This window comes from Tachysurus fulvidraco, chromosome 9 (assembly GCF_022655615.1).
Source record: "Tachysurus fulvidraco isolate hzauxx_2018 chromosome 9, HZAU_PFXX_2.0, whole genome shotgun sequence".
In the NCBI taxonomy this organism is placed as follows: domain Eukaryota; kingdom Metazoa; phylum Chordata; class Actinopteri; order Siluriformes; family Bagridae; genus Tachysurus; species Tachysurus fulvidraco.
The window spans coordinates 15,305,975-15,325,710 of NC_062526.1; the positions used below are offsets into that span (position 1 = coordinate 15,305,975).

Genomic DNA, 19,736 nt, shown 5'->3' on the forward strand with positions numbered 1-19,736 from the left:
ATAATTTGTTTTCATAACTTCATAATCAAAAGAAAACAAATAGAATTGCAGTGTGTGCCTTGTCTGGTGTTTGCATACGTGCTATGTCACTTCTTGTATGTAAATAATTTCACTTTCCAAGAACAGTGATGGGTGGATTACTGAGAAATGGGTCCTGTTCCACTCGTTCCCCTCCATGTTTCCTCACGTAGATGCCTGCTACTGACCTACTGTTCTTACTATACACCTGCAAGAGTCCACGTGTAAGTCAGAAAGCCAAAGCCAATGCAAAAAAAGTGTACAATTCTGGGCTCCATTATAATCTACTACTTTGTTTGTATCTTTCATTTTAGTTTTCTTTCTTTCTTTTACTCCCCTGAGCGGATGTAATTGTACTGGATATACAAGGTTATACAGGATATATAAGGTTATAGCACAAATTATATGTTGCCGTAGTTGCTTTAGCGTACTGCTTAAGCGCGCTTGAGTACGGTTTAGGACACAGCATCAATGTTCTGGTTTCCGGGTGAGAGCTAGTACAAGGGCCCGCTCGAAGAGAGCGTGATTGGACAGCACGAGCCATATTTCCGCCTTTTGCATGGGGATTCCTGGTAGCGCGTGGGACAGCGTTCCGGAAGTGACCAATCAGAGCGCGGTGTAGCGATGACGCCCTGGGATTCCGCGAAATTGTTTCTTTTGAGAAAGAGAACAGCGAAAACACTGCGGCGGCGCGCGCTCACAAGTTTTGACGCAGTTATGAGGAAAACTAGCAAGGCAAAGGCACGACTCTGGGATTTGCCCGACACACGCCTGGAAATTGTACAAGAGTCGTACAAAAGAGTTATTTTTGACGTAAACAAAAAGAGTTCTATATTCCACAGATAATCACAGACGCGCGTGCAGTGGACACCACGTTTCCTCGAGCTCACATCTATTCTCTGATAAACGAGTTGCACAAGAAGAAGAAGAAAAGCTACATTTGTGTTTTGGTTTTCTTTTCTTCCGGACATCTTTAACTTGTTGCCATTTAGTTGCCTGGTCTCGAAAGCAACCACCAGATAATCATGACGGATGTGGATTTTGCCGCGACACGCGCTTTGTCCTCCACGGAGGGAGCGGATGTGGAGGCGGAGATGGAGAGTCAGGAGAGCCGCACGCTGCTAATGGTGGCTATGATCCTGCTGGACTTGAACCGATGCGGCGGAGTCTGTCCTAAGGGCTCCGTAGAAAGCGCCGCAAATGGTCAATCCGGCGTGTTGGAGAAGCGCCGAACGGCTGCGAGCGAGCGGCGGGGACGCAGCCGACAAAACGCCGTGAAGAAGCACCGATGCCCCTATGCTGGATGTGGCAAAATCTACGGAAAATCATCACACCTGAAAGCACACTGCCGTGTACACACTGGTACGTATTAGATTAAATGATTCCATAATATAAATCCCTTTTTGATGTTATTGAACTGACTGTAGGTTGCCATATAGCACAGACACAATCCTGCATCTGTGGACAACGCCTTTTAATAGGTATCACTACAAACCCACTATATAAATAATACATGTGCGTATATCTAAGATAAGTTTATCTAACATGTAATCAACACCAACGTGTTATATGTATGGACTATTTACTCTAACCGATTAAAATAATGCTGTTTTGGGTAAACTTACACGATCTGGCAACATGATATAGGTAGCGCGTGCCACGTGCTGAAAACGTGGACTTGTCTTTAGGAATTTTACACGTTCGAGTCTGAAACTGTTTAATAATAAAGCTCTTCTTATTTTTGACACATTTTAGTATAAAAGTAACGTGTCCAGACATTATGTGAATGTTTATTAGGGGTAAAAAAATACCCCGACTGTCTGTAACGTCGCAGTATGACAAACGTAGAGGTTTAATATGTTCGAGGACACGTCAGATTTTTACTCGGATTGCTTCTTTGACGTTTTGGGACTTGTGGTTCAATCTAACCGTGGAAAGGAAACAACGCGTGGCGACAGGATTAAGGGGCGTAACCGCATGCTGAGAGGTGTCACAATATGGAAGGGGGCGTGGTCGTACGCGGAAAGGGGCGTGGCCGTGGGCAGGGTGCACTGTGTGTTTGTGACAAAATGTTACACCGGGAACAGAACAGCAGTTTCATAATCGATGTGTTTTGGCAGGACAACGAAGTGAAGTAATACAGGGTTGCGTCATGGTATTTTTATAAATAGTGACAAAACAATATTTGTTTGATAATAATTGTTGTTGTTGTTGTTGTTGTTGTTGTTATATAACCTGACCATATATAGTGCATTATAGTAATCTGAAAAGATGACGTCACCCTTTCACATACATGTTATATGACCTGTTGTACACACCCAGTGCACGTGGCTTCTTTACTGACTTTCCAATAACAAGATGCTTTATGGTTTATTGAGTGCTCATAAACCAGAGATTAAACAGTGATTAACTCCTTTGCCTGTACAGCAGATGAGGGACTTTAGTCTGTATATCCACCTATCCATTGAGGTTTATTTGTTTAGTTCGCTTGTTACAAATCTTGTAAAGGCACAACAGTGGTCCAATTTTGTCTTAATGCTGTTCGTTTTATAGTTATGTATCTTCCTTTGAATGCCAGTGCACTTATTCCTTAATATCCCAGCTTAGTGCCAACATATTAAACTACAGTCATTATCAAGTGTGCTTATGGCAGAACAAATTTATCTGTACAAACCAGATACATTTATCATTGAAGTGTGAATCACTATGGCCAGAAAAAAGAAATCCCCAGACAGCTATGTTCGGAACACAGTGTACTGAATCTCTCTCTCTCTCTCTCTCTCTCTCTCTCCTCCCTCTTTAGGTGAGAGACCATTTGAGTGCACATGGCCCAGCTGCATCAAGCGTTTCTCCAGATCAGATGAGCTGACTCGCCACTTCCGTACACATACAGGAGAGAAACGCTTCGCCTGTCCCCTCTGCACCAAGTGCTTCATGCGCAGCGACCACCTGACCAAGCATGCGCGCCGCCATGACGGCTTCCATCCCAGCATGCTCTGTAATTCCAACAGCCGTAGACGCCGCTCTTCAGCCTCAACCTCGTCCTCTGGCTCCGGAGATGCCGAGTGATGTTCAGAACTTTTTAAAAACAACTTACTGATTGGTATAGGATCTGCACACCCTTCTGATGTGTACAATGCCGAACATTTTGTAACCGTCTCTAGTCTGAGCTTTCAGGTTATCCATATGCGTCAGGTGAATAAATGCTTAACCTCTTTCACACATGTAATCTGCTAAACTGATAGCAGTGAAGTGTGGGTATATGTAAGGTGACTGGTTGATGAGCACAGTGGCAGAAGTGTAGGTGTGTGCTGATATAAAATCTAGTCACCTAAACTATTCTCATGGTTTACAATAATTGTGATGGTTAAGCATTAAAGAAAATATCAGAATTTTTCACGTAAATCCAAAACGGACCAATTCTTGTAAAATTCAAGAATGAAGCCAGGTTTATTGTCACTGTATACGAAGGAACTCATTGATTATCAGCACATGACTACTTCCATGTCAAATGCAAAGAATCAGTTACAGTGGATTTTATGTTCATTTTTTTGTTGTTGTTCATAGAAAATATTGATCGTCAGTAAATGCCTGGAAATAAGAAAAAAAAAGTACACAATTCCCCTAAGACCATTTCTATTTAATCAACTAGTATATTTGTTTCTTTAGTTTTGACTGAAACATCAAATCTAATGTAGGTAACAAGTCTTCCTCAAACCCATTTAGGACACTGTGGTGCTCACTGCAACCTATAAACATTAACAAAACCTCACAGTATAGTTGAACATTGTATCATGGAGGCGTCAAGTCTGGAAAACCTGAATCACTTCCATTTTCTTGGATGTGTTTTGTTCTTCCTCTTGACCTTGCCTCTTAAAAACGATAAATGATTGTTCTGAGCACCGAATAAATCAAATGTCTGACAAAGCAAATCGTTATATTCTTTAGTTGAGTTTTTCCATGAATGGTCAGGTCTATAAACATTTAAGATGGTAAATTAAGTCAAATCATGATTCTGTGTGAATAGTACAAGCTAATGGCTAATGTTAGCTAAATCTGATGACTACTTATATGTGGAAAAGTCACAAAACTGCATTGCATTAACTGGCATTCATTGTTATTAGAATAAGAAAAACTATTTGTGTAGCAGACTATGTGGATCCAATAATTGTGCCATTTTATTACAAAAGGCAGGTATGACTTCATTCAGATCATATGCTGTTCATCTGTATCATTTTCAGACTGTAAAATAATGTGTATTTATGTATTAGTTCCACACCCATATTCCTCTTTCTCCTTTCAGTGATGTTGTTTCTACAGGGGAATGTGTGGGATCTTTTTTACACTGTTTCTATCTGTTTGTAATAATACATAATATATCGGGCTGTAATTCAATACTGCCTTTAAAGTGCCCTTATTGGCTTGTAGAATAATCCCCACCGTAAGCCATTTTAAGTGTTGATATTTGCCTTTGTTGGTGTAAGCATGACTATATAACTTGAGTTTCAGGAATATGGTGAATATAGCCATTAAATGTAAGCATGAACACTAAAATGCTTCATAATTAATATAGCTGTGTCTGGTAGCTAGTTGGCTAGTTGGGATGTAAAGCAGTTTCTTTAAGCACACGTTGGGTGTGTTTAAAGGAAATTGCACAGTTGAAAGGAAATCAAATCTGAAAGGAAATAAAAACTGACAAGACTCCATGTTATGTCCAGTAACAGTAGCTGCTAGCTTGCAAGTTGACATGATTCTGCTAAAAGAAGACAAAGTATAATTTAACAAACTGTAGAACACCCTTAAAGCAGGTGCACTTTTTTTGCAACTTAAGGAGACAATGGCTTGTTTAAAATAATACAGAAGCTAAAGGTCAGTCTAGTCTTAGCCCCTAGCTGCTAGAAAACATCATCTTCTGGTTTATTGAGTGGCAAGGAAAAGGATGCATATTTTATTTTATTTGTTTATATTTTTGGATTCTAGTAAGATTGATGTTGCACAAAACTTCATTTACATAATTTACTTGAAATATTCAATGCTGTGACTTTGATATAAAAGCAGCCACCAGGTGAATGACAACAGTACTAACGACTAATATTAGTGTGTTTGGTTAGTGCTTTAATATAGGCTCCCACTTCTGTAAATACGTTTTAAAGAAACAGACGTATATTTCTATATGTTCGAATTTTAATGTTCTGTTTATGCTTTTGACATTTTGAGAATGTAAAATTACACTGCTTCCTTTCTGACATTGTATTAACTTCATTGTAATGAATGTAGAATGGACTGAACTAACCACTGACAGACGCTTTGTGGTTTTGTTTTTGCACACCTACCACATCTGTATACGTGATAATATGGAAAGCCTTTCCATTTTGCTGTATTATTTTCAACAGAATGTCATTTTTTCTGATAATATAAAATTTAAACATATTAAAAGATGACCAGTGTAGGCATTTTTTTTTTTTTACAATTTGATCATTGAGTAATATTTCAATCATCTTTCCAAACATTTTCTGATTGTTCTTCGTCACTCCTAGTTATTTTTACTATATATTTAATTAAATACATACACAACAATGGTAATTATCTTTATATCAATTTCATTCACTTATATTGAGCAATATGACAATGCTAACAATGGTTTATTTATTAAAGAATACCCACTTAAACTTTTACCTGTTTAGAGTGACATTTAGTGTTGCATAATGGCCAAAATTGTAGCAGCTATAAACAGTCATTACCTCACAAGTCTTTTTCCTCAAAAATGCAACTTTCCTGTGGCGGAAAACCTATGGAGTGCTACGAAGCACTGATACTGTTAAATGTACAAAATCATAACATACTAGAACAAGTTCTGGCAAAGCCTCTGACCATTCAGGACTGAGAAGTTTACAGCAGTATACGGTTTTATTAAACAAACTTTTGTTATTTTCTTCAGCTGTCATGCATCAATGGAGTTGCTGGAGACATAAAAGCAAATCTGACAGCGTCAGCGGCTCTTTGGCTAATTGACAACTTTTCAGTGTGATGATTCTTTGATTATCTGCTTCTTTCAGCCATCCTTCAGTGAGTTACAGCAATCAGTTTTTAATTATAAAACACTGCCCCCTGTTGGTGGTGATTTTTAAAATCTCCTCATGTAGGCTAAAATGCAGTGTTGACATCATGACAATTAGCAAACAATCTACATCTACACTGTTAGGACATAAACTGAGCCTGTCATGCCGATGATGATATCTGGAACATCTGCCATTTTGTCACTGTTTACAAGTTTTACAAGCTATATGCAGGTCTATAGAATAGTCTGTGAAACCAAATAAAAAAAAAATCCACTTTTACATTTTGAGGAGTTTTGGACCTTGATTGTAGATGTATTAATCCACCATTTTGTCAATGTTCTCATTAAGAAAATTAGTAAGTCTTTCCTTCAGACTATGAGAAGATAATCTTGATAATCTAGCAGCATGAGTGAAAAGAAAAACTTTTACTACTGTAGCTCTTTTCATATAAATAGATCAAATTTGGAACTCAATAGAAAGAAATCAGATTATATATTTTTTAAATATTATGTAACTTATTGACCCTGTGTAGATTTTACATTCACATTTACGGGTTTGTCCACCATTTTGTGACTCTACCTCCACGGAAGCCATGTTGACTCTACCTCCAAAAAATTTCCATTTACTTTGATAAAGTAATGCCCTTCAGATCATTTAAAAGTTGACATGGTTCTTTCACAGCCATATCACATTGCTCACAATCCATAAAACACAAGTAAATAGCCATTTTTATTACCATAGTCATAAATGTTTCTTCCTGTGTGAAGGAAGTCAAAAAAGCCAGAACACAGCACGTAAACGGAAAATGAGAAACAGTCACTCACACCAAAGTGTGTGTACGAACTTTAGGTAGCATTTTACAGCATACTGATATTAGGTGTGTAACATCAAATAAAGATCGACCAAATGATGCTAACTAAGTGTCTTTTTTATATAATATAAGCTATATTGCATTTTAGTAGCCAGCTCGATATGCTTTTTATTTTTTTAATTAATACATTCGTCTCCAAATTGTTGAATGGCCATTTATGGTGAATCTCAGAATAAGTGTGAAAAAAACTATAGACAAAAAAATCTAAAACAAAGTGCAACGTTTTCCATACATGCTACACAATGCTGCGTTTAGTGTCGCAAATGAACAACTAGCACAAGAAATGAAACTCAACAGTGTCTTGGCAACATCCTTAAGCACGTACAATACATCTGTCCGTTCAAAATGTTAACAAAAAAGGAAAGAAAAAAAAACAAAGACGACAAACATAAAATGAGAAATACAACATGGAAGTAGGTATTACAATTGATAAATCGGCGCTAGTATCACCAAGTGTTTTATGCACAGTTAAATCAATTTTTAACCTCCAATTGTCATTACACAACGTCCACGAGGAGGTTTTACACATAATTTCCTCCTAGCTAACTAGCATACAGAGCATCCTACCATAGGAGGACGCTACCAATAATAATAGTCATAACATTAATTATTATCGCAGGTGTGTTTGTGTGTGTGTTTGTTCAGGATTTCCTATACACCATTTTGATCATACCATTACCTGTACATTTCGTGCCATAATGTGGATTAAATGTCTTTATAAGGGTACAAGAAGAAGAACAGACAGAGAAAGAGAAAGAAAGAAAGAGGAGAAGAAAGAGAGAAATTTTACTGGATCTGGCAGGCAGATGAAGACGTGGCTTGACAGCACATGCAGGTTGGGTTCACCGATTTTGGAGGGATGAGGTCCAGATCTTCATCATCAGGGATCTCATCCAACCTGTATCCATCCTTCAGCAGCTGGATATTCAGGTCCTGATTTATTTGCTGTGGAAGAAAGCAGATGCTGCTAAATGCTATTACTTACTTTCTGATTCTTCTTAGCTTGTGTTTAGATGTTTGACCACGTTACATGTATCAATTATCATATAAAAACCTTTTATCGATACCAGCATAGTCTGTTGTTATGCTGGTTATCAAGGTTTACAGATTTTGTAGACTATATGTTCTCTTTCAATGTGAACTTTAAAAAACTCTCTCTTGAAATGAATTCTTAAATCAAGAAGTTGTGTAGTTGTCCTTTAGCATTAGAAGACATTCTAATGAGTGAAACACAGTTCAACTTTTTTTGGAGGCTTCACGGTGTGTTTGTGGATCAAGATATATTAATGTATAATCCTAGGTACAGAATGCATGCATCCTACTGTAGGTACATGGCTATCTCACCTCAGCAGAGGAGTATCCCGATGACGAGTATCTGGACACATCAAAGTCGTCATCACTGAGAGAGAGAGAGAGAGAGAGAGAGAGAGAGAGAGAGAGAGAGAGAGAGAGAGAGAGAGAGAGAGAGAGAGAGAGAGAGAGAGATTAGACTATAATATATATATATTATATATAGACAACATATAGTCTATATCAACCATATAGACACTTAACATGTGGCTTGTGGGAAGACTTGTGAATGATATACCTGTCTGTGTCTAAAGCAACTAACGGTTTCTCATCTGGGCTTTGGTCTAAGGAGGAGTATCCTTTGTTGGGAACCACCAGCCTGACAAGACAAAGACAGTGAGCAAGTGTACAAATTCATATTATTTCTTAAACCTCAAACCAAGATGGAAAGACCATTTTCTGGATCAGTGTCAAATGGAAGCAGGTTTGCTAGTAGTTTACCAGTTTTACTGATAATTGATTTTAAATAGAAATAAAGATACTTGGTCTATTTGTTGTTTCATACTTGGCCACTCACCATGCTTGGCAAAAGAAAATGAGTTTTAGCAAAGTTGACAGTGAAAGTGATACTTAGATGACATCTAATTCACAATACAGATATCTAATACAATACAATTCTACTGTCTGTTTTCACTGGATTCTCTACTTGAACAGTTAAAATTGGGATTATCCAGGACTTTTATTGGTCATTAAAAAAAATGCATCATTACACAGAATAATAAAGAGAGAGAGAGAGAGAGAGAGAGAGAGAGAGAGAGAGAGAGAGAGAGAGAGAGAGTATATCTACTGTAAAAAGAGAGCTGACAACTGGTAGACTTGACCATTAGTTGGGAAACAGTTAAAAACCAACCAGTACTGATAAATATTTTACGTTCAGCTATTTTAGGTTGCTATGCTACCCAAACAAGCAGCTTCATCTCTAATTTGAGAATTCAGTGTAAAATAAATTCCTGTTCTCACCGCGTTCTGGCCATGACGTTGTTCTTCTTGGGCTGCTGATTTACTGGACTCCCTGCTGTGCCGTTCTTCAGCGATCCCTTCCTGGCCAACTCTCGTTGTTTTTCTACAAAAAAATAAATAAATAAATAAATAATAACACACACTGCTCTGTCAAGCATTTCACCAGCTCAGCTAATCGCTATTTAAAAAAGGCTTCTGGCCTTTTCTGTTTCAAACAGAATCTGGCCTATTTACATGTTTAATAGCTTGTGAGCAACGTAACTCAATTTACAGTCGAATTGTATGTGACAGGGTTTGCATTGGCTCTTTAAACATGACAAACTTCAGTGTTAGAGGTTGTTTTTCAGGTCACCTAGAATGCATACCTATTTTCCTCTGCAGGGGTGACGGTTTGTAGTTGAGGGTTGCTGGCTCACTCTCTCTTGTGTCCGAGTCTCCCTCAGATGCAGTGGAGGATGCTGGATCCTGAAACGATTAATTCAACAGTCCATCATACATAACCCGTGACCAAGATTTGTTTATAAGCAAAAATCAATAAAGTGTATTTTAACTATGAAGTGAAAAACATTAGTTATATTTACAGAAAAAAATAATTGCTCATGTTAATCAATAATTATAATAATGTGGAGTGTATGCCATTCAAGTTTCTGTGAAGGGGCTGTTACTATAGAAACAATAATGTATTAGAACAAGTGCAATAATATAAACATTTGAAATGAATCGACAGCTGAGCAAAACAAAACAAAAAATCACAATATCTTTATTGAAAGCAAACCATACTATAAGCACTAACGATACTGTCATCTGTCATTTGTGTAAGTTGTACTTTGTTTGTACAATATGCCCTTAAGCTATTCTGTGTTCTTTTTTAATGACTTTTTTAATGAGATTCTCTTGCATTTGGTCTGCCTTAAGAGGTTTGTTAATAGAAAATAATCTGATTAAAAATTTAATTAAATTGATAGTGTCATGACTCAGCCTGGACTTTGGCCATATGCATCTGTTTACGTTCTTCGTCACGTGTCTGCCCCGCCTTCGTCTGCTCCTCCCTGTCTACACACCTGTTTCCTATTGTGATCACCGTGTCTATTTAATTGTGCCACATTGCCTTGTGCATCGCGGAATCTACTGTTGTCTTTGTCCTGCCGGTTTCTCAGTGGGGGCGCCGCCTCACTTCTGGGTTGCGGGCCATGTCGCCAGCCAGAGTTTTGTTTTGTTTTTTCAGTGTCCTGTGACATTGCCCCGCATTTGTCTGGTGGGGGGCATCGGTTCACATTTGATTTCCGTGGAGGACGTCGCCCCACTTCCTATTCGTGGGGGGTGTTGCAGGCCCGTATTTTTTGTCCCTATGGATTTTCTGTTCTGTGGAGGATTTTTTTCTTTCTTCCCCGCCCTCCCTCCCCGTTCCTGGTTTCTGGTTTCTGAGAGGTGGGACTGGCCGCGGTGCGTCGGGGGTGGCGCTCGGCCCGTCGGCTCTGCTGTGGACGTGGCTCATTCCCCCTGCTCGGATGTGGACGTCGCTCGTTGTGAGCTATTGTGATCACCGTGTCTATTTAACTGTGCCGCATTGCCTTGTGCATCGAGGAATCTACTGTTGTCCTGTCCTGTCTTCAGTCCATGTCCTGTTTCATGTTCCCTTTGTTATTAAACCCTGTTTGTTTTGCTATCCTGCGTTTGGGTCCGCTTCCTTACCCCGCGTCATGACAGATAGCTTTAATAGATGTTGCAGTCTTTAGAAATTTGAAAAGATATGAAATAGGAGGGCGGTGGGAAGGTGAACAGGACACCAAATAAAAATCCCACCATATAACTAGGTACTCTGTGGCCATTTCATCAGAATCTGCTGCTCAGCAAATATCTGATTAATGGGAATTTCGATCGTGAGTGTAAAACATAATGATGGTAAACTCCTCTGTCTTATTTCTCAACTTCAAAATCCATGGTTACTCAGACAGGTGATTTATATGAGAAGGGCCCTCAAAAAACTATTTGTTTTGACCTCCAGTTTTATGTATCTTGGTGATTAAAGCCATAAATAAATGTATTTAAAAAAAACCAACAGATTGGAACAGATTGGAACGTTCAGTCCATAAAAAATAATTTATTGAGGACCTCTGCATAGTCGCAGAGGCTCAAACACAAATCCTACATGCCATTAGCCAAGAAAAAACAAACCAGATTACTACAAAGATACAAAAATACAAAACAAGCCACAATTATTGGCATTATTTCTTTCAGATAATTCTCATCATTTTGTTCTTTGCTGCTGATATAATTTAAGGCACTGTTCATTTTTCATCATAAAGTTCATAACTGTAACCTTTTGTGATCACAAAGCCTAATTGACATACTAACAAATGGATATTTAATAAAATTACTTTGGAAACTGATTCATTTTTGTTGAGCCACAGAGAACATTCACAAGAGGAATGTTATATACTGAGATAATCATTTTAATGGAATTAAAAGCAATAAATTATGACTTTATGATTTAATAAATAAATGAATTAATCCGATCTCAACTAGTTGGGTTGGTTAAAAAACTGCAAGGCAGGTGGATAGCAGAAAAATGTTTTCATTAATCCCACTTCCACACTCTCTCAACCTGACACTGTCTGATCCAGTCTCTTTTTCATACACTACTGAGACTTAAACCTCTGTGTAAAATTTTTGGTTCATCAGATTCAGGAAAGATTTTCAGAAGCTGCTGTAGACAAAACATACTCCATCGAAGGAAAGCTCTGTTAATGGCCACAAGTTTCTATGTTGTATGCTATCAGTTTCAGAATCAGTGTTTGTGTCAAAATGTTCATTTGAAGAACTGGTATTTTTTTAAATAATGTAAAATGACACAAATCATATGTTTATCAGTTTTTAACTGCAATGATTTTACAGCTGAAAAATAAAACTGACCATCACACCTATATGTGGTTCTTCCTCAAACTGTTGGAAGCACACAATTGTCTATAAAGTATGCTGTAGCTTATAATTTCCCTTCATGGAACTAAGAGGCTCAATGCTTCTGACAATGCTTCTGTGCACAAAGCAAGCTCAATAAAGACATGGTGTGTTAAGGGCAGAGTCAAAATCAGAGACAAACCCAAAATCAATGCTCTTATACCTGAATGTGCACAAGTCCTAACAGCTACTTTACAAAATCTACAGGAAAGCCTTCTCAGAAGAGTGAAGCAAAAGGAAAACCACTATATTTTAATGCCCATGGCATTGGAATGGTTATTCTCAATTGTGAGATGAATTTCCTCATTTGGCTGATGATTTTATACAATGCAATACATCACTGAGGCAGAATACAAGTGATACAGGCCAAGTAGTTGAGGGTTAATGGCCATGCGATCATTAGCTCACAGACAGCCTCAACCAAACTTCGCACAAATCAACACATTAAGATTTCATTTAGCACAGCAAGCAAATATATGCTAATTCAGTCTGTAAGAGTTTACTCAAAATATTAATATTAATAGTAATAGTATGTCTTCTATCCTCCAGAGAGATTTTAAGAGCTAGTGTATGAGTAAGATTATTCCAGTACACAGAATCACCCTGATGCTTTCTTTTGGTCTCGAATCTTGAGTCATGTCTTGCTTATGGCTTGAAAGTTGCATTAGTTTATTTTGGGTTTGCAGGAAAGCATCAGGCCTGCATTTTTTTCAATCTGTTTCAAAATGCCGGCAGCTAGAAGAAACCAGCAGCAAGAACACAGCAGTAAAGTGACAAGATGAAGTCAGGAAGATTGAAGACAATCATCCCACCCTGAAGAGTCACACAATGAAGCGGTATGGCTACACTGCAGGCTCTGTGTGTGTGTGTGTGTGTGTGTGTGTGTGTGTGTGTGTGTGTGTGTGTGTGTGTGTGTGTGTGTGTGTGTGTGTGTGTGTGTGGGTTGCAGACAGTGGTAATACACTCCCAGTCTGGCCTGAATGAGAAGCTGGATGCTGAAGCTTCAGGAGACGGAAACACCATATTTTATGGCTGTCGCATCACCGCATCAGCACATCCAGTGACACAGAACATCTGATCAAATATCAGATTTACTACTAAGTCATTTTGATCAGTATAATAAAAATTAAGCATACGAATTAATGATTGGAATCATATATTTAGTGATATCTCCGCCCCATGCGATGCATTTCCAAACATCGACAGCTGTGATTGGATTCTGCGACCGGACAACATTCAGATAACAACCGGATTTTATTCCCATACTGTAACAATCTGCACACATCACTGATACGTCATGATAGTAATATTTAATATGTTATCATTTGTGACACTGATCTTTTACTCACCAAGGCCTGCATCTCAGCTTCGGTCGGCACTTGGAATCGGTCGATCTCCTCCATCATTTTGGCTCAGATGCTCTTCTTAATCAACAATCCAAACAAACAAAACAAAACAAACACACACATAAACACACACAAACACACGTAGTGAATCGAGGTCTCAATCGCGATGTTCTTATCTTCAAATATGAGTTCAGACCCGAGGATGCCCCCGTCTCTCCTTCATCCCAGCGGTCGGTTGATAAAACGGTGGCTGCGTCCCGAATGTCCCCTCGCTCCCTACATAGGGTCTGAAATAACCGAATTCAACACGCTACCTAGTGCGCAGTGCAGAGGAAAGCGTTTAAGATTTGACCCGCCCACTTCCGGTTCCCTACAGCGGTGTTCCCCCAAAAGGTGGTTCTGCAGATTAACACAGTACACTCACATATTTATGCTTCTTTAGACAGCACCATATGTTATCATGTAACCTGCTTCTAGTATTGATGATTAGATTAGTTTCATTTTATTTGAACGCTGCCCTACCCTTGCATATGCGTGAGTGACAAAATTATTATAAAGGTATGTTGACAACTGCCCATGCATCACTGCCATATGCGCTTACTTAACATCCCATTTTTTGAAATTTGGTTTATGTGGTTTTGGTCATGTGGCTATAAAGAAGCAACCTGCTGGACACACCTGCAGCAGAAATTATTTTCAGAACCTTGGACAGCTATTCTTGCCCTCCTTACCTTCTACCTCTGAATCTCGTAAAATTACAAATGTGATACAGCAGACGTAATAACACAACAACATAACTATTTTATTTGAAGCATTATCCAGACTAGTCGATTTTGAGCACATGTGCCATGGTTGTAGGTACATTCATTTCTGTCAATTTCTTGACTAAGGTGACTGTGGTCAAAGAAAAACCCTTAGATTAAAGAGGAAAAAATACTCATTTGGGTGACACTGGAGCGTGTGATTAATCATTGTTATACTGTAGCCCCGGAGAGTGTTATTATTAATAATGTTCTTTCTACAGTCATATAAAGTCCAACAATTGTGTATTGATTAGGAGGTTGTTGTCCTCAAAGACCATAGTTGGCATCTTCAATTTATTTGCCATTCTAACATTAGGAGTAAATCTACATCAATTTCTGAAAAGCTGATTTGTGACAATATCTACCGGTAAAAGCAATGAATAATGCAATTATAATATACACTCTTACCAATTACTCGTGTTTATTCTTCCTTCAGAAAATCGTTTTTCCACACATACTTTTATAGACTTCCAGCAAAATATTCAAATACATTAATAGTTTAGTCATTGCAGAAAACCACACAGCATGAGATGAAACCTTTTGACCACCATCATTAGTGTTATTCTGCTTCAAATCAGTCAGCAGAGGGAGCTAAATACATTCCCATGGATTGTGTCTCATAAAGTCTCGGATCTCATATTTATGTAACAGTCTAGATGGATTTTGGATATATCATTAATAAATCACTCTGTGGAGTCCTCACGCAGAACAGTGATGACTGTTGGTAAATAAACTGTCAAAATCCTGCCAAATGTGCTGATGCTACATCTACTAACTCTACAGTCATACTGGATTTATATAAATGGAGTAGGTATTCTTTTCAAACGGTAATCAATATAAAGAACACTACAAGTATTAATTAAACACTGAGGACTTTGGGTGCACCAATTTAAATGGAAATCCGTCCCACTAAAGTAATATAATCTATCAAAACACACAAGCTGTCAAAACATACAAAAGCACATATTTTTCAGGCAGTCCCAAAGGCATGCAATTAATTAAAATATGTCTCTTGGTTTAATGATTTTGATGAAGTGTTGGGGAGTGGACATTATAATTGGGATTAAAAAGTTTCAAGCTCAAGATTCTTTTTTTTTTTTTTTTTTGAAGCATATTTAACATTTTTCTCCAAAATCCATATTGTTAGTTGTCTATGTTGTCATGGATTTGTTTAGAAGATACATTAAAAGTGAAGCAGAATACCAACTAAACCTAGAAGCAAGCAGAGGAAGGTTGAGAATCTTGTAAAAAAAAAAAAAAAAAACAACAATAAAAAAACGGACAAATTGAATGAAAATATTGGGTCAGGCATTCAATTCCATCTTATTTCTATAGCTCTTGAAATGATTTGGATCCCTAATGAGTGAAACAGACACAATGATGGGAAAACACCTCCCTGAGAAGTCTCAAAGAGAATCCAGACTCAAAACGGAGCTTACTGTCTTCTCTGTGACACTGGATAAAAAGGATTAGAGGATTAGTGGTGTCAACTACAAAGAGATTATCAATATACCATGAGGCATTATAGAATTAAATGAGTACATCTGTGACCTGGAAATTTATATGGTAAAATGTATAAGAGGGAAAAAACATTTAATTGTTAAAAGGTATTGAGTTCTTAATAATGAATACATTTTACAATTGAGGTAATCAGTCTTGAAGTACGAGGTTTTAGCAGATATCAGTTTCAGTAACTTTGTTCCTGGCTGAGCTGACTGTGCCTGTTTCTGACAAAATCAGATACATGAAGTTAGCTTACATTTTGAAAACATTCCTGTATACAGAACAGGAATAAGCTGTATCTCTGAGCAAAAGTAAATGTTACTAATTTGCTGCTAACTAGGGTGTGTAGTTTTCCTCATCATTAGCATTTAATCTGGACTATTCCAAAGGCCTTTAGTCTTTGCTTTCACTTGTGAATGTGTGTGGTCATTCAGGGCATTTTAGAGCACCACATGCTCCAAGCTTTTCATTTAGTTGTATGTATCCATGTGAGGGTGTTTGCAGCATTTCTAAATACAACCACTGTATTCAAGCATTGTGTTTTGTTCTGAACAAAAGTTCTGCTCTCTCTCTCTCTCTCTCTCTCTCTCTCTCTCTCTCTCTCTCTCTCTCTCTCTCTCTCTCTCTCTCTCTCTCTCTCTCTCTCTCTCTCTCTCTCTCTCTCTCTCTCCCTTAAACATTCACATGCTTGATATGTCTTTTTCATGTCGCTTGCTTTTCTGCTTCTTTACACTTGGAGGATGCCAAATGATGCCTCAACATGGTACACATGTACCAGATATTCAGAAAAATTCACTGCTTAGGCATTTTGGAAGACGGAAATGAATAAATAATATATTTGTAGCAGTTTGAAATAACCCAACTGGTCAAATTTTAATGTTTGTGCCAATAACATAAAATATTTTCTCAAATTGACCTGGAAAAGTTTACTTTTTAAAGTGCATAAAATCATGTTTCATAATAAGGCACTTTAACAAATGCAGCAGTCAAAACAGTCAGTTTGAATGAAGAAAATCTTACAAAACAAAAGCCTAGCTATCTAATATGATTTCTCATATAACTAATGTCAAGCTTATGTCAGGTTAATGGGTAGCTACTGTACATCCCATGAGCAAATGGACATAAACCTAAACAGCTGAGTTTGTAATAAGATACCATATGTCAAAATGTTCATTACATGGCTGGAATAAAATTTTCAAATGGAAATTTCTCTCTATTTACTCTGAAATAATGTGTATGCAGACGGACAGCAAAATGCTAGAACTTTGCTTGAAATTAAAAAGTAGTTTCACCACCATGCCACCAGGGGGCATCCTAGAATGCATTTTAAACTCCTTTGACTTATTCCTGTGATAATTCGCACTTGTTCATTATTCCTTATTAGTTTTTTATTATACAGTAGGTTTTGTGTTTTCTCACCTTAGTTGTTTAGTGTGTTGTTTTGCTTTGTTGTTGTTAGAATTCGTATGGTGCTTCTCAACATTTTTTGTTTTATGTTTTCCATTCAGTTTATGGATCTTGCCTTGACATATTTTTTGTTTCTATTTTATTTTATTTAGGAACAAGTTTTAATTAATGTCTTTTCACTTAAATGAAAAAAAAAAAGCAGCGGACATGACGGTTGTGAAAGTGCTATTTACAGTATAACTTGAGGTAGAAATAAATCGATCTTTTTAAAACCTCCAAATTTTGACACTGAGTCGTTAATATCCATTAAAACAACATTTTGACTGTATAAAATCTGAAATCGTGAAATTAATAAACAAACCTCAAACAGTAGCGGCGTCACCTAGCAACTTTGTGTGGCACGACATTAGCATCTCAGCTACTTAAATAATCCCTTTCTAGCTGAACTAGCTTCAAAACAAGTTACATTTTTTTGAATGAATGTTGTTTCTTGCAGTGTGATTATGATGTGGTTATTAAACAATTGTATCCTCAAAATTGAATAATTTTAATAGTTCGTATTTTGTGTGGCCAAACATGGAATGAAGTTGACTTGTGACCTATAATCAATTTAACCTCTGTGGTATTATTAGCATTATAATCTAGTTTTCCTGCTGTCTGCCTTCTTTTTTGGACCTGATCTGATCCCCTGAATGAAAAAAAATGTTTAAGTCAGCAAGGAAAGTATCATCTTATGTAGCTCACCATTTTTGCAGACAGACAACATAATAAAGGGAAAGACATCAAAAACAGAAGCGAGTGTGAAGAGTCTCAAGAAGATCAAGAAAGCTCATCAGTCAGTTTTCTTCTAAAGTGGTGCAAAATCTACCTGAAACTACTTTCACATTTTTAAAAAACAATTTTTACCAACAAATATTGACCTTGTATAGAGTAGTACTGTTTATTGCTCCCCAATACTCCTTGTCCTTAACCTAGCTTTAATCTCTTTCATTTGCCTCCATATTTTATTAATTTATGTGTATGCCTTTATTAATTATATCAAATGATAAAATGTAAATCAAAAGTAGAATGATTGGTCGAGATTTTGTAAAGATACAGTGGTGATGTGGTAATATAGCCATTTATCAGGAGGTAAGCTTGAGGTGAACTACTGAGCATCACTCCAACCTATCATTTATTTAAAATCTTCTTATAACAGCTATGTCCCCAAATGTTTTATCCCTTCCATGTCTGGTGTTCAAACTTGTAACTGCCTTTCTGAATTGAAGTGTTATTGTATATAATATAGCTGAATAAAAAAAAAATAGATAATCGTATGACTGTCAAAGAATGGACAAGTGTTACTGCGGTTGACTGAATGTCCTTGTAATCAAACACTGCACGTCAGTTTGAGATTTATTATCGTTGTCAGGTCTGGCATTAGGACATGTCTCTGTGATACCCCTCAGGCAGGTGAACTGACTTTCTGTCTGATGAGTTTGATATGAATAAGAAGTATAAATTAGCCCAGATTTGTTCTATAATGCTATGAATGCTGTAAATACTGTGCATGTGTTTGAGAGAGGATGATAGAGACAGAAAAGGGATATTCTGGTTCATTTTGGATATCTGGCTTATGTAAACTCATCTGAACCCTGCAGCCTCGCAGATGGGAGATTTTCTTATTGTGTAATCCTATATTTGTTGTGTGTGAGTGTGTTCAGGACACCAAAGTTCCCCAGGGAAGAACTGGTGCACCAGCAAATCTCTACAAAGTCCATCTGTCTGCTTCAAAGCTGAAAGAAAAAAGTCAACTCCATTAATGTTTCCTCTGCAAACTTCCAAGTTCCGGTGCGGTAAGGGCCTTGGATGACTGTGTGTTTGATCTGAACTCATTAACGTGCCTGTCTGCACATGTTTCCCCTTCTGGAAATTGCAAGTTGAGTGAAAATCCCTCTGTGAGCATTTGATGTTTGTTTTGGTTGTTTTATCAAATGAATTGCAGTGGAGCTGAGAGAAGCAGTGATACCATAACTCAATGGCTGTAATGCATACTAATGGAACCGAGGTGCTTCGAAATGAATTGAAACTTGGAACATTTCATTCTTTTTCACTCTATTCACATTTCATACTTAATGGCATGTTTTTACAAGTTCGAATCCCTGGTGAATGGTTCATTATTTTGTGCAGTATGTTTAATAACATGATAACCTACACAAGGCTTCTGTCACAGTGTATCACATGATAAGAGATTTTTTTTTTCATAAATACATTCCCCAGATGGAGAAAGCTCTTACAGTCTCGGGTTCTTATTGGACGGAAGCTGTCGATTTACAGCAGTTCTGACTGTATTTCTGGCTGCAAGGCAAATCACAGATTTCTATTACTGTGCTTGTTCACAGTATCATTTCTGTAGCTATAGTTTTAAAACCCATGTATACCCATCTGTAATATTTGATGATGTGATGATGTTTAGGGAAGA

General features: G+C 37.5%; 2 protein-coding genes across 2 annotated transcripts; one reads left to right on the forward strand and one right to left on the reverse strand.

Moving 5' to 3' along the window:
- The first annotated feature begins 448 nt into the window (after nucleotides 1-448).
- On the forward strand, nucleotides 449-5,459 carry klf9 (Kruppel-like factor 9). Its single transcript, XM_027141469.2, has 2 exons — nucleotides 449-1,380; nucleotides 2,822-5,459. The coding sequence occupies exons 1-2, from the start codon at nucleotides 1,044-1,046 to the stop codon at nucleotides 3,085-3,087; spliced, it is 603 nt and encodes a 200-aa protein (XP_026997270.1). The 5' UTR covers nucleotides 449-1,043; the 3' UTR covers nucleotides 3,088-5,459.
- Nucleotides 5,460-6,787: 1,328 nt separating this feature from the next.
- Nucleotides 6,788-13,848, reverse strand: fam219ab (family with sequence similarity 219 member Ab). Its single transcript, XM_047818544.1, has 6 exons — nucleotides 13,566-13,848; nucleotides 9,624-9,723; nucleotides 9,259-9,361; nucleotides 8,537-8,617; nucleotides 8,293-8,347; nucleotides 6,788-7,893 (listed from the first exon to the last, which is right to left on the reverse strand). The coding sequence occupies exons 1-6, from the start codon at nucleotides 13,620-13,622 to the stop codon at nucleotides 7,735-7,737; spliced, it is 555 nt and encodes a 184-aa protein (XP_047674500.1). The 5' UTR covers nucleotides 13,623-13,848; the 3' UTR covers nucleotides 6,788-7,734.
- Between the last annotated feature and the right edge of the window lie 5,888 nt (nucleotides 13,849-19,736).